This window comes from Haliaeetus albicilla, chromosome 5 (assembly GCF_947461875.1).
Source record: "Haliaeetus albicilla chromosome 5, bHalAlb1.1, whole genome shotgun sequence".
NCBI classification, from domain to species: Eukaryota; Metazoa; Chordata; class Aves; order Accipitriformes; family Accipitridae; genus Haliaeetus; species Haliaeetus albicilla.
The window spans coordinates 49,870,257-49,885,398 of NC_091487.1; the positions used below are offsets into that span (position 1 = coordinate 49,870,257).

At 40.7% G+C, this 15,142-nt stretch overlaps 1 protein-coding gene across 2 annotated transcripts in view; it reads left to right on the plus strand.

Annotated features, from left to right (window-relative positions):
* The window catches only part of PAMR1 (peptidase domain containing associated with muscle regeneration 1), a 58,366-nt gene that overhangs the window by 37,829 nt on the left and 5,395 nt on the right, over positions 1-15,142 (plus strand). Inside the window, exons 7-9 of one of the 2 annotated variants that reach the window (XM_069784701.1) lie at positions 9,265-9,435; positions 12,112-12,324; positions 13,678-13,744. In XM_069784701.1, the coding sequence (XP_069640802.1) occupies positions 9,265-9,435; positions 12,112-12,324; positions 13,678-13,744 (451 nt within the window). The remainder of the gene's footprint in view (positions 1-9,264; positions 9,436-12,111; positions 12,325-13,677; positions 13,745-15,142) is intronic. The other variant, XM_069784702.1, reaches the window with a different exon arrangement.

The following is a 15,142-nucleotide window of genomic DNA, read 5'->3' on the forward strand; positions in this document are numbered from 1 at the left end:
AGTGAGTGCCTAAGTGACATTTAGGCACCTATTTGCTCTTTTAGCTACTGAAATCACCATGGCATGGGCACCTTTGTGGAGCTGGCTGTTAGTATCTTAGCCTTGCCAGCTAGAAGTGCCTGTGATAACAGAGAGGTTGGAGGTCCCTCTGAGACCCCTGCCTAAAGCCTCACCCACTCGTTGCTGAGTCTGTGGTGACAGGCATGATCAAGCAGAGCAGCGCTGCTTGGGTGTGTGGCTGTAGCTGTTCAGAGCATTTCTTGTTCTTCAAGGTCCAAGAGCCTCCTTATTCCAGAAAACACTGTCATCACTGTGACCACCTTTTTATCACAGTGGTTTCCTTGCCCTTTCCTGTACAGGATCTGCTGCAGTGTTTGCATGTATTTGTTCTCTGCTTTGAGAGTCTTGCTTTAAAAAAAATAACTTTCAACCCAATACCTAGCACTCTTGGATTTTTCTTGTTCATCCCCTTCTAATTTCTGGTTGTAAAAGTTGCAAGCACACTCTTTTTTCACCTCAATGCAGAGCCTGTCAGCTCCAAAAAGTAAAAGTTCTGAGGGGCAACAAAGAAGACAGGCAAGCATGCTAGACATACCAGCCCCCCTCAGACGTGCCCTGTGTAAACACACACCACCCCCAGAAAGCATTTTCTTCAGGAAGTCCTGACCAAGACTACCTGTCCTCCAAAGTGGTTCACTTCCCAGCAGTCTGTTCTTGCTGTGGGGAAGAATGATGATCACATAGCAAAGCTAATGCCATCGAGCCTCTCTGGCTCTCATTCACATCCAGCTCTTGCCAGGGGCTGAAGGAGAACAGCTGGGCTGCTTGTCAGTGTGTGGCTTTCCAGTCAGCAGCGCTCTCCAGTGCGGGAGAGGTGGGAGGTTCAGGGAGGTGGTGGCAAGAAGGTTAATGTCCTTATGGTGGATCCTGCAGTGTTTGCTACCATTTATTCAGGAGAGCTTGGGCTCAGAGTTGATCTTGAGAGCAGCATCAGAAGATGTCAGGCTGTTTCCTGAGTACCACAAAGTACCATCACTGTGAATTGAGCTCCTTGTAGAAACAAAGCCTGTGCTAAAATGATTGCAGGCTCAGAGAGAGTGTCAGCAGTGTCACAGAGAGAAAGACATTCCCACCACAACTTATGCAGCTTGCTTCTATGAGGCTGCAGGACCTCATGAATTCATTCTTGCTAACAGCAGACTTATGTTGTGCCCATGATCCCAGCATGCAGAGAACCTTGAAGGCAGACAGGAGCCAGACAAGAACGCTGGGACTCCTAAAGCGTAAGTCTGGAGTCAGGACTCCTGCCTCACAGTGTGTGTGACCTGTTACATCAAGGTCTGGCAGCCCTGCGCAGAGGAGAGTGCAGAGCCACCTGCCTCAGGATGGCAGGGTGGCCTGATGCCTTCTGATGCTGGTGGGCTATTTCATCAAATCCATTGCCAAACTCATATGCTTGCTTGAATGTCCTGCTCACTGCTTATGAAAAGGAATAAAAAAGCAGTTCTCCTGAGCGCTCTGAGCCACAACCTCCAGAGATCCCTCACCTCATTCCCTCCTTGAGGACACAGCCATTCCAAAAGCATTTTGACAGCCAATGTCTTTATGCATTTGGCTAAAGTTAGTCTCCGTGGGCTTATGTGTTAGGCATTAACCATCTCTGGGCTGCTATGCCAAGCTGCAGAAGGCTGATGTCTCAGGAGATCCATCTGAATCCTCCCCCACATCCGTTCTTTTCTGCCAGCAAACCCTGTGAGAACCTGAGGTGTCCTCACCTTGTGGCTGCAGGCTGGGGAGAGAAGAGATAAGTAGGAATAAATGGTATCAGAGATTTACATGGGCTGACAGAGCTCATGGGCCAAGATAAAGAAATAAGCTCTGTTATGAGTGAAGACAACAAATTCTGTAAGTCTGAATTCAGAAAAGCTCTTTACTCATGGGGCTTTGCAAAGGGCATCACAATACCCAGCAGTAACTGCTAAGCTGTTCATAGCTAGTTCCCTCCTTAACTCCTGTGATTTCTGTTCAGGCACCCTGAACTATCTGCTCCCATATGGCTCCATCACCTTTGTACAAAACACTGCTGCTAAGAATAATGTGTGGATTACATAATGGTATAATTATTTAATGCTGTTTTCTGCACAAAGCTGGGTCAGTTTAAATGTAAAAGTAGTAAGAATATCAGGAGATGACAGGACTATTCCTAGCTCTGCCAGTCACTCACTGTTTGCCTTCAGGTGAATCACTTGATACCTCCATGCTATAGCTTCCCCAGCAGTAAAATGCAGACAGACACCAATTTTATAAAAAAACTTTGCAAATACAGCGATTATAAGCTTTAAAAATTGTTATATAATGATACTGAGGTAGTCATGTAATCAGACTTGCCCTCAAAACAAAAGTTAAACCAAGAAAAAGAATTTGATCAAATCAGAGACTTGCAGGCCAAAAGTCGAACCTAATGGGATTTACCACTATTGACTTTAGTAGACTTGGCCATAGTCAGTGACTGCAAAAATCAGTGAGCTGCATGAAATGCATGTAGGTAGAGCTGGCTGGGAGTTTTCTGTTAGAATGGCTTCACAGCAGTAAATTTTCAAAGAAATTTATATTTTCTGCTGGAATTTTTTTTAATTATTATTTTCTTAATCAGAGAGAAAAAAAAGTCACTTCCACATACTCTGCATGTTATGCTTCCTCCAGCAACAGCATCTTGGAGCTGTGATTTCTGGGCCTTCCAGCTTCTCTGATTCCAGAACACTTGCCAGCCACTTTCATGGAGCCAGGAAATCCCAAAGCTCAGGATCCAAAATCCTGATGATGAGGTTCCCTGCGCAGCATTTCTCTGGCTCAGGGGCTGCTGTGGCTTTTAGCAGCGTGCTAGGTCATGATAGCATTCACTGAAGAAAAAAGTGTCATTTAGGCTTTCTCCTGAGAAAATGTCCTCTTTCTGATGATAGTTATTTAAATTTCTTCAGTTTCAGCCTCTATCAGGCTTTCTCTGACAGTCATTAGACTGGTTTGGCTAGGATGGTGGCACCGGGGGTCCCAAGGCAAGTCCATAGCTTGCTCTTGCTGCAGAAGATATACGCTAGGATTTATAACAGCAAAAGCTGCTCTACTCCCCTACTTGTTACCAAGTGCAGTTTCTGTGGCCATTTTCAGTGTTTGGCCTCCACTGAGCATGCCAGCATACCTTATGCAAAAGCAATATTACAAGTACATAGAAAAATGTTCCTCAGAGCCACTACTAGAGAGTCAAAATGTGCTATATACATTAGCACTGGTCGGCCTGAAAGCCAAACTCTGACTTGGGGATATGCAACAAGATAAATTTCTTTAGCAGTAGCAGTATTAAAAAATTCTGTAAGCAAATTAAGAACAAAACTCTATACAATTACAAGCTCTTGCACCTAATATTTCAGGGGGGGATGAAAATGGAAATGTAAGCCTTTTATTAGTACCAGCAATGAGAAATGAGATTTATTTCAGGCATGCAATGTATTATTGAAAGGTTGTGCAGAATTTAGAGATAATGTATGATATGTGTGAAGAGGTATATATTATTTAACAAGCAAGTGGGTGAGAGGAAGGCAGCAGAAAAAAATGGTGTTCATTTAATGAAGGGACCCTGGGACAAAAACAAATTATTAATTCCATCAGGCAGGATTTGAAGGACATTGAAGAGAGAAAAGTGTAGCTCAGGAGATCATCTAATTTATCTCACTGGTGATAAAATGAGCATGAAAACTATTTCTAAATGGCAGATAATTCAGATCTGAGGAATGTCTCACATATAATTTAAAAGGGAGAGGAATTTGCACTGTTATTATTAATAATGGAACATTTTACTTAAAAATTCAGGAACTTACTGCTCCTCTAGTTTCTCAGATTGCAGAAAGTTGTCTGTGAAATGTGGAGCCATTTTAATGTTTCATATGGGACAGAAAAATTATTTTCTCTTTTCCAAGATGCCAAAGTAAGAGGCAAGAAGGGTAGTAAGTTTTATTGGGAATGTGTGAGTTTGTTACATAGACATTGAGGCAGCTCAGGTTTTCTCTCTTTAACAACTGGGCTGTCACAATTGAGCATTTCTGCCAGAGGTGCCTGTAGCTACCTTGTCTTATACATTCCTACTTTGCTTTCTTATAAACTGTACAGAGCTGTATCAGGCCAAAACTCACCTCAGACCCTAAAGTGACAAGGGTTACCTGCATAGATTAGTTGTGGAACTTCCCAGGAACAACATTGTGTAGCAAAATATGGAAATTAACATGAAAAAAATCTCTCAGCTCGTAATGGGCTTGCTAGTGCCTCCCTATTCTCCCCAAAGTCTCTTCTAGTTTATTTTTTAGATGGAGTTTCAATTTTCAAATAATGAGACTCATATGATTTCCACTTACATCCTACTATGCCTTTAAAACATTTGTCAAGGAGACTTTTCTAGAGTTTTTCTTGAGTAAGAATTCTCCTGTTCTTAATTTTATCCTGCCTGTCTATAGCTCTTTATCTTCCTTTAAACATTTTACTGTATACTTTCTGGTTTTAGTTTTTAGATTATTGTAGTTTTTAGCTTTTGCGTGACCAGGGTGCTCATTCTTAGCTCTTAGTCACTCTCAAGATTATATTCCCCTAACATTAGTTTCACCTTTCCCTGAAATCTGTCCAGTTTTCCTATTTTTTTCTAGATATAAATTGACCAGAATCTTTATAGGTGTGATGACACATGGCATGAAGAATGGGGTCAGCCTGACCCTCATGGAGTCTCTGGGTTGCTCAGACTTTTTTTGGCAGACCTTGAATGAATGTCTTTCATATTTGGCTGTCCATTACCATCTCGTAGTTGAATTTTGCAGCCACCTAGTCAATTTTCTGGGTTCCTGGTGGCTTTGGTCTTCTGTTTGTGGAGAGAAAGGTGCAGAGACCAAGCACTGCAACCTGAAATCCTGACACTCTTAGTCCCATTTTGGCAAGGTTGTCTCGAACCTTAGAGTTTGGGGTCAGTATTGCTGACTTCATGGCACATTTCACAGATAATTCTGTCTAAAGCTCTCTACCTTGTCTTTTGCTTCTTCCTCTGTCTGCTTTGCAAAGTGCAATGAGAGAAAAAGTAAGGTATTAATACTGTGAAAAGCTGTGCTGTGACTTCTATTCAGAGGGCATTTCACTAACACTGGGGAAATGTTGATAAGGCCTTTAAGTCGGGTAAGACTGTGGATGCCAGTTCTTTCTTTAACCACTGCTGTGTCAGTGAGAAAGTCCTCCCATGGGTTATCAAGACAGATTGTCCCACTCCTTCCTCTCTCATTTTGCTATGGACAAGTAATGCTATAGCCAAACACAGCACAGATGACTCATGCCTAAGACACCTTAAAGGTAGGAAGCCAGAGTCACAGGGCAGTGGGAATCATTTATTTCACGTGGAGCAGAGCAGTCTAACTAGTAGCCTAGGAACAGTTCAAGCCCATGGAGTGCTCCTGACCAGCCCACCACGTGCTTCCCAAGGAAGTGCTGTCCAAACAGCTCACAGACCCGTCTCTGCTGGAGCGGTCAGGCTAGACCAGGCACAGGTCTAGCTGGGAATGGATACAAGGTGGGATGGGCACGGCTGTGGGTGGGTGAGGGCTGTGAGGGGGATCCAGCCTGCAGGACTGTGAAAGCTGGACCACGCAGAGAAGAAGGACTGATATTCAGAAATACTCAGTAGATGGCAGGATCAGGCCCATCCTGCCTAGGCAAGGGAATCTGAAATCATATCAAATATCTTAGAGAGCTTAGAAACTGAAGAGAATTGGGTCAGCTCAGTGATTGGATTTTATGGCTAGTGTGTGTATCCAGAGGGTAAGGGCAGAGTTAGGTATGAATGACATTTACAAAATGTTCTTTTCCTTTATTTTTGACTTCTGAGAAACATCTGTTGGAGAGTTGGATATAGTCCTACACCAGGAGAGAATGTTGAAAGACTTCAATATTTCAAACAAAGGAGGCTGTCCTAAAAGTCAATGGAATATAGTGCACATTCTGAGAGATGTAAGAAGTCAAATTCACACTCTTGATAGGAAGCTATCCACAAAAAAGATGAGAGAATCGGATGAAGCACACAGGGGCTAGGATTTCCATCACAATAACTGTTCAAAACTCCATTGCCTGAAGTGTTCACAAATAAAGGGAAAAGGTGCGGAAGAGCTGCCTGAAACATATTAAGTGAAAGGGATAAAAGGCAAGTTAAACTGAAGAGGGAAAAACGCTGTAGAGCTCAAACCAAAGCAGTAGAGGCAGGTACTGGAGTAACTGTATGTGACTCTCAGGCTAGATAATATAGCTGAAAACAGAGAGCTCAGCTGTGGTACTGAGATGCAGGGAACATCTCAAGATTCAAAAACACATTTAATTTGTAGAGAGAAAGAATGAACTTAGAAAATGATCCACAGAAAAAATAGAATGAGTGGCTGTGCCTTCAGTGACAAAGTTTAAAGAATGGGACAGACCACGAGGGAAGATCCTGTGTAACGAGAGAACAGACAACCAGTAGATTAAGGCATAGGTAACAAAAGGGACACATCTGTTAATAATACTTAGCTGTTTTGCCATCAGAGAAACCCCATAGTGACTCTGTGACACAAGTGGGTATGAGCTAATGCTTATAACATCCCTGTGAGGAAAGGGGTGCTCTCATTTGTTAGATACAGCAGATGAAGCAACTTACCCATGGTCACAGTTTTATAGCTATGATTAGATCTCATGACCTTCTGCCTCCATATCCTCTACTCTAGGCCATAGTTCCAGTACTAAATGAATCTGTGAATGAAACACTGAATTTACGTCACAAATAAAACCAGAGTTGTTGCATCTGGGTCACACCGGCGCAGAGAATCTAAAGAAAGTCTGGCAATCAGAGCAAATCAAAAGGGCTAGAAACTAAATATCTTAATCACTTAGGAGACTGAACAAGAACAAATACTTAACAGTTTGTGGAAAAAAAAGTAAGTGTAGCTTGGTGACATTTTTTCCAGGGTGGACCTAGAACACAAAAGCACCAAAATATTTGTTCTGCAGAGCTGAACTGGACCACAAGCAAAACAGAAAACCTGTGTTTATGATAAAAAGGAGAACTCTGGGTGGTGCACAGATGTTTCTAATCAACCATCTTCTTTTCTCATTTGACAAGCTGGTGTGAATTTACATTGAAAGAGAGAAATGTAAATGTAGTGAAATGAATTGCTGTTCAGAGAAAGACATGGGGGCAATGAATACAAAGGTCATGACTGGGAAGACAAGTGTTCTGAGAATTTAAAACACCTAGAAAATCTGTGCTCCCACTATTTCCATTTCATTTATGTATGTGCTTGTGTATACACATATGCATCTATATATGCATGTATTTTTATGTGTGCCTATATTTCACATGAGAAATGTCAAGGGCTAGGAATGAATTTTGTTGAGTTTTTGTCATTATTCTTTTGCTAAAGATGACGCTGATGCAGAACACTTGCAGCCTAGGGGAAATGCTGAACTCCCCTAACTGGATGTGTTTTGATTTGAAGCAGTGAGTCTGGGCCCTTCTCTAATGCTTAAATGTTAGTTTTTTCTTTCCAAGACTTGTGCTTACTAATGCACAAGTGATTCTGCCGACTCATTGTTTGATGTTTGTAGTAATCCGTAAATTGAGGGGAATTTCTGTGGAGACTTGTTCTTGTGAATGCTGCTGCTTTAGGACTGTTACTCAAGAATTTCTTCCTTATGTGAATAATTGAATGGTCCACAATCCATATAAATAGATGCATTCATGTGTGTTCTGTGTAAGGATTACAGGGCTGAAACCTTAGAAAAGTTTTTTCTCTGGAAGTCTAAGGATCAAAATTTGACTGTAGGTTAGTAAGCAACTAGCTATGAAGCAAAACAGAAAAAGTCAAATTCTAAAAGCATAAAGTAGGGATGATCCCTTTAGCGTTCATCTATCTATCTTCAATGGAGAGCCACAGCTCCCAGGTTAAAAACCCAAATGCATATCTAACTCTTGCACTGAATGCTTTCCTAGGCAGTTTTCCACAATGAATGGCCAGGCAAAGCCAGAGACACACAGATGGATAACTGTAGATACTAAAACCTGTGTTTCCTACATTGTTGCAATTTCTGCATACAGAAATACACACATATAATTTCTACATGCAGAAAAATGGTCTTAAAAAGTGACTTGGAAAAGGTGAATAGGGCATGGATGTTCTCTGTCTCTCATAACAGAGAAAGCAGAGCATCAAATGAAATTATCAGATGGCAGGCTAGAAACCAAACCAAAGAAGGCAGTGCATTTTTCATGCAACACTCAGTCTGTAGAACTTATTGCCACAGGATATTGCAGACACAAAGTGTGTAGCTGAGTTTAGAAAATACTCAGACAAATTAATGATGAAAAAAAAAGTCACCAGGGTATGTTATACCAAAAATACCATTGTAGTTCAGGTAGTCCTTGAGCTCCAGATTGCTGAATGCTGCTGCAAAGTATTCGATATGCTTGCTCTGTTTTTATATTCCTTCCATCAAATCTACTGTCTACCACTGTTGAAGACAGGTTTCTGTGCTGGATGGACCTTTGTTCTGATTTGGTATGGCTGGTTTGATGCGCTCAGAGAAATCTTGCTTACTATGTTTAATCTAATATTTACTACTTGCAGTAGTTAAATAGACCATTGTCTGTAAGTATTTTCCCAATAGAGCAAACCCTGTGGAAAGGGTAAATGTCACAGTTTGGTAAATATCAAGGTTCCTTTTTAGTGTCATTATGATAATGTTTGATCTACACAAATAACAATGCTTTAATATTTCAGTGAGGTTATCTGAAAAACTATTTAAAAATGGAAAGAAGAATTTGAAAGAAATTCAGTATAAGACTTTTAAGGATCTAAAGTTTTTCTTGACCAAGCATGGTAGTTCATTCAAAACCCCTGTTAAAATGGAAAGTGCTTCAAGTACTACTACTTTGAGCATATGAACCCTAATGATACGAACACTTATGCACATTATCACTTCACACTTCTGAGTAAACCCATTAACTGAATGGATCTAGATATGTTTTGATAAGTGGCATATATGTGTGTGTAGAACTGACGTCTAAACAACTTTCTAAAGATCAGCATATACCTGTCTTGTAATTTTGACTCCTGTGCCCATTTTAATTGGTTTTTCAATGTTCTAAATAAAGAATCATCCTAACACAGTCCTGTTTTTGTAATAAAGTGGATTTTTTTGAAATATCTGAACTGTCAGTGGTGATGTGTAGGACTCCAGGTGCTCCCGCTCATGGTATTGTGGAAGGAGATGACTTTAAATACGGGGCCCAGGTTTACTTCAAGTGCAACGCAGGTTACAGCTTAAAAGGCAGCCGTGTTGCCTACTGTCAGCTTGATGGGATTTGGTCAACACATCATCCTGAATGTGGTAAGGTCACTTTAAGTTTTGATTCTTATCAAATGTTTCAGCCAATGTATTCACATGAAACCAGAATATCCCAATCTCACTTGAAATTTGGTAGATCTGTGGCTTAACATGATGTTCTTTTGTCTTCCTGTCTTTAAGAAGCAGTAGGGATTCTTATTTTACTCTGCTGGAGCCCAAGCCTGCAAGACTTGCTTATATAAAGGTCTGACTGAAACATCAAATGACTGAAAAATAATTTCCTCAAAGACTTTAGGCATACATCCTTCTTACACACAGGGTGAAGATGTCTAGGACCAAAACCAAGCGAGGGACATTGTGCAACAATGAATAACAACTTCATTACTATGTACCTCTGATACATTCTCTGCAGCAGTCTGATGCACTCTGTGGAGGTGATGAGGGGTTTACTGCATGAAGACTAGACTCTTATTTCAACAGATTTCTCATCCTAGAGAAAAATTGATAAAAGTGAAACTTCCATTCATTCTGGCTGTGCAAGTTGGCATGCCTACCATTCACATTGATTCAGCTGTGAAATTCCAAGCCCCTTCTTCTCATCCAAAGAGACTTTCGATTTTTCTTTAGTTGTTTTGTATTGCACAATTTTATTTCCATATTCCAAAATAATTTGTGTCAATTGGAAAAGTGCTTTTACAAGTGTGTTGTGGCAAACGATGTAAATTGCGGGGGGGAGTGTTGTGAAACAGCCATATATAAGTTCATCTGAAAGAGCAAGCAATAGGCATTCTTCTATCTAGAAAGAACATCTCCAGTTGCAGTAATGTAATACCAGGATTGTGCTAAACTCCCTGCTGCATGATGTCCCTGGCTAAAGATCTATCGAAAGATCTGTCTCTAGACTTGGCTGTTACTGAAGTGCTAGGTGGAGTAATTTGGGTCTCTCCTTCCCAGACGTTTTCTCTTTGTTTTAATCCATAAAAAAAGTCACAACCCTGCACTTAGGGAAGAAGAGCATTACTGTTCAAGTTACTGATAGGCATAGGATGAAATAAGAGAAAGCCTTCGTTGACTTATTTGGTCAAGCTTAGGTACATTTGGAAACATGCAATCTGCTCATCAGGTGATGCCTCTAGGCTAGATATCAGTGCAGAAAGCAACTTACAAATAAAGCATTATACTGTGGGTGATTCCCTGTAGTCTTTATCTGCTATCAAGTTATCAGTCACTTGTGGTTCACAAGTGAGAGAGCCTCTGAGGTACAGAGAAGAAAAATAGAGCCAAATTAAAAGGAGACAGGGTTCTGCTTCTCCCTTTCTCCTGGTTGAGAGGATGTTCAGGCATCCTCTTTGTTTACTGAATATGACTCATGTGGAAAAGTATTTAAGTACATATATAACCTTCAGCATTTGCTAAAATCCAATGTTGTTAAAGAAAGCACTGAAATACATGCTTAGCTTGAATTACATGCTCAATGTTAAGAGCCTATGCTCTTCATTGAACTTGAACTGTTACGGTTAGCTATGTGCTTACATGCTTTGCTGAGCTGGGCTCTGTCTGGTGACATGACGATATGGGTGCAGGACAGGGCCATGGCTATGCAGTGTTACTGTGCTGATTTCACAGGGATTTAAATAAATGTTTAAGTAAGTGCTTTGTTGGTGCTTTGGTGAAGTGAGGCTCAGCAGGCAGCTGAGTGTGAAGCAATGACATGAAGAGGTCATTTCTGGTCAATTGATATGTCTCAGTCTTCTCAGCCCTTCATAAGCAGAGCAGCACCAACACTGGCTGTCTAAACTAGATGGTCACTGGTTATCATGCAATGAGACATCAGACAGAGGAATTAAACAGAATTGCGTGTTACTGTCAGCCTGACAAGAAAACTGAGATGAAATCCAAAGGAAAAAAGAAAGTACCTTTCAGTTGCTAAATAGAAAGAGCAGAGGAGTGAAAAATATAGGGAAAAGCATTTATCAGCATCAGATAGGGAATACTGTCATCCAGATTTAGGCCAAAAATTTAAGTTTATTGAGCGAAGAAACCACAACAACACACAAAAAGAAGGCGAAAATATTGGGAAGGAGGAAGTAAAAGAGGTTTTATAGGCAGAACCTAGCATAAGTAAGCTTTCCATACTCAATTTTTACTATCAGTAAATATATATATATATGTTCTCTTTCAATTCCTGTATTTCCATGGATTATTGAGATGTCTCTCTCAGTGCTAAGAAACCAAAATGCAACCAAACATAAAAGTAAAATTAAGTAGTCTAGTTTTATTATCCAAGTCCAGTAAAGTATTGAAAGTACAGAAAAGGGAAAAGAATACCAAGGGCCTGTTTCCTGCAAATAGTTTAAGTGCATCCTTTTACGCTCTTAAAGTAGCCCTGTCAATGTTAATGGGACATTAACATCATGTAACATCAAGGTTCTTTTTCAGTATTGTCAGTTATGTTTTAAGGGCTTTTTAACAATTTGAGAATGCTACTTTTTCAGTGAAGACTAAAGTGTGTATTAGAAAGACATCTGTATATTATTATTTCTTCTTTAATATTTGATCTTTTTGAAGACAGCGATCCCAGACAGGTCTTGAAAAAGCATCTTTAATAAAGTGTAGATTGTGTAGTAACATCTGAATGAAATACCAAGCAATCTGATGGGTGAAAATAATGTTGTGAACCTGATAAAATGGTTACTATTTTTTTCCCCCTATCATTAGTTCTAGATGAAAAAAACTGCTCAGATCCTGGTGGCCCACTCAATGGCTACAGAAGAGTAGTAGAAGACACTGGGCTCTTGAACGGACGCTATGCAAAAAATGGCACAGTCATTGCTTTCTTTTGTAACAACTCGTATGTTCTTAGTGGGAATGAACAGAGGACCTGCCAAGATGATGGAGAATGGTCAGGGAAGCAGCCAATCTGCATAAAAGGTAGTTTACAGTCTTTTTTTACCACAGTTCACAAAAGCTGCTATGGTTTTACTGGATTTTGTTTTATATAATTTACACTCACCAAACAGTCATTTTTGCTAAGAATAAACCATCTGACTGACACCTGATACTGAGCTTGGTAGTTTGCCAGCTCTGCTGGCTGCTAAACTCAGCCAGAGAAGATGCCAGTGATTCCAGAAGATGTTTCCATCTTTAAACATGGAAAGGAATGTTCCCTAAGACCCTTATTACCTTCATTCTAGGATCAAACCCATGTAAGATCAAAATGAAAGAAGATCAGGAAGGAATTGAAACAGAAGGAAATAATTGTCTTATCAGAGTTGCTGTCGTAGGGCTCAGCTCTTCCCTCACAATCCTTTTAAGTCAATGGGACCAGTCATGAGTGCAAAAGGCCAAGCCCTTAGATTGCAGCCTTGAAGGTTTGGTTCAGAAAACCGCTTGAGGACATGCCTAAACTATCTGTATTCATCAAAACACTGAGACACATCTTTAAATACTTCGCTAGAAAGGGAATTATGCTCTTGAACTAGAGCTACTCTAAGCGTGTCTGAAAGCCTGAATGAATGAATGAATTCGGGCTGGGGAACTGCCAAATTCATTTTCCCAAAGCAATTGTTTGACACATATTTTAATGGATTATTTTTTTTTTAACTAAAGTAATGGTAATATAAGGAAATATGTCTAGCCCCTGGGGAATATGCTTTATTCTGTTACTTTAGATGGAAATACTCTCTCCCTGAAGCGTGTAATCATCTGTGGAAAGCATCTTTATTGATGATAGTCATTTGTGGAAAGCATCTTTACTGATGTTAACTTTGATAGTGACATAAAGGTTAACATATACAGTAATCACAAAGAGCTAGATGTTGTTAAATCCCACAGAACACAAGTGCTGAGGCATACAGATAAAATCCATCCTGCAAGATTCCTTTTCTTCTACTGTGTGCAGCAGGAAGGAGATCCTGGCAGACTTATTTGAACTGATAAACCTGAATATTTTATCCTGATCTTAAAGTAAATAAACTGAATGTGCAAAATTAGAAACCCTGAATCTCCTTTCTGTTATTTTGTGCATATTCAGGTAACTCTGAGGTGTTCCTTTGAATCAGACTCTGCAGCTCCTTCCAATGGGTGCAGATCTGGTGATCTGTGGGGAAGTATTTTTCCAAGGCTTTAGGTTTTAGGGCCTGTCTTTATTTTAATGCACGTAACTTACTGCCTCTTAATCCAGTCCACTAGAGCTAGGGAGAGGAAAGAGTGGAAATGTCTATGAACCGTAACCCTTGAGCTGTGAATGTGGAAAAGTACTGTGCAACATTGTATTTTTTCTAGCCTGCAGAGAGCCAAAGATCTCTGACCTGGTGAGACAGAAAGTGCTTCCAATGCAGGTTCAGTCAAGGTGAGAATGCAATATCTCAACTACAGTTTAACGAAAAAATGTGATTGCTTTTCCCCTCCTCTCCTTTCCACCCTGTGTGTTTAGCCTGCCTGAGCAGCCATTCCTACAACTCCACTGATAACCGAGCAATGAGAGCTGCTGGGAGGGGAGGTCTGATTAAGGACAGGTTTGCAAGCTGCTGGAGGCAGCCGGGAAGAAATGCACAGATTTTGCGATGTGCAAACTACTGGATGATGCCAGAATTAGGCTTGCAAGCTTGTGACAGGCTATGAGAACAGTCTGAGAATAGTTCCTCAGGGCTAATGATATGTCTTAAAATATGAATATGTGCCATCTTAGTGGCACTAAGAAATGAGTGGGGAGAGCACAAGGAGAGAAGGGGGTATAGCAATGTAATCTGCTCCCATTAAGTTTCATCATCCAAAGCAATATAGCACAATCAATATAAAGTTGGGTTGGGGGTAGGCGTGGGGGAGCGGAGTAGAGTAGGAGGGGAGGAAGGAATGAAAGAACAGACCCTGTCTGGCTTTACTCTTCTGCTGATTTCTTGAAATAAGCCCAATCTGAATTAGTTATGCTGCAATGTTCAGGTTCATTTTTGTCCAAGTAGTAATTTCTCATTTCAGTTTTTTTTTTTTGCAGTACACGATTCATTTATTTTTAGATGCAGTGCAAGAACTGTCCTCATCTTTGGTCTTAAGAACAGCCATACCAGGTCAGAATAAAGGTCCAGCTCAAGCCATATCCTGTCTCTGGCAATGGCCAGTAGCAGATGCCTAGAGAAGACTTTAGAAACAAGGCAAGCACGTACTTCCCAAATACTCTCCCACTCTCCAGCTCTGTGACGTATAGTTGTAGAGATGGCCCTGAGAAGCCATCAGGAGGCTTTAGTAGCCATCAGGGGATTTTTCTTGCTTAAATTTCTCAATTCACTTTTGAACACAGGTGTTTTTATGCTAAATGTTTCAGATATTAACACCAGCTGTGGGAGAGCGCATACGTGCCCCCACCTCCATAGCATCATGATGGCATCTCATGTTCGTGAACTGTTTTCATCCCTTGAAGTAGGGTCTCCATTTCATAGATTAATAGTGAGGCAAAGTGTGGATTATGCACTGTTGCAAGGTCACATGTGAGTAGGGAATGGGACCCTGGCAGTCTAAGCATGACCACAGCAGCTCTCATCTTTCTTCCAAAATACAAGAAACTTGCCATTGCTCTTGTTCTTAATAACTTTAGTTTCCTTGAGTGCTGTCACATATCGCCTCACAGATTCTATATGACGGAGGCAGTCTGTCTCTCTGTGATCAAAAATGGAATTACCATGGGCAAAAACATTCTTAAGGCTTTTCTGGATGCAGGCAGTACCAGAAATCTCAAGGGAAATTAATTTCCTGC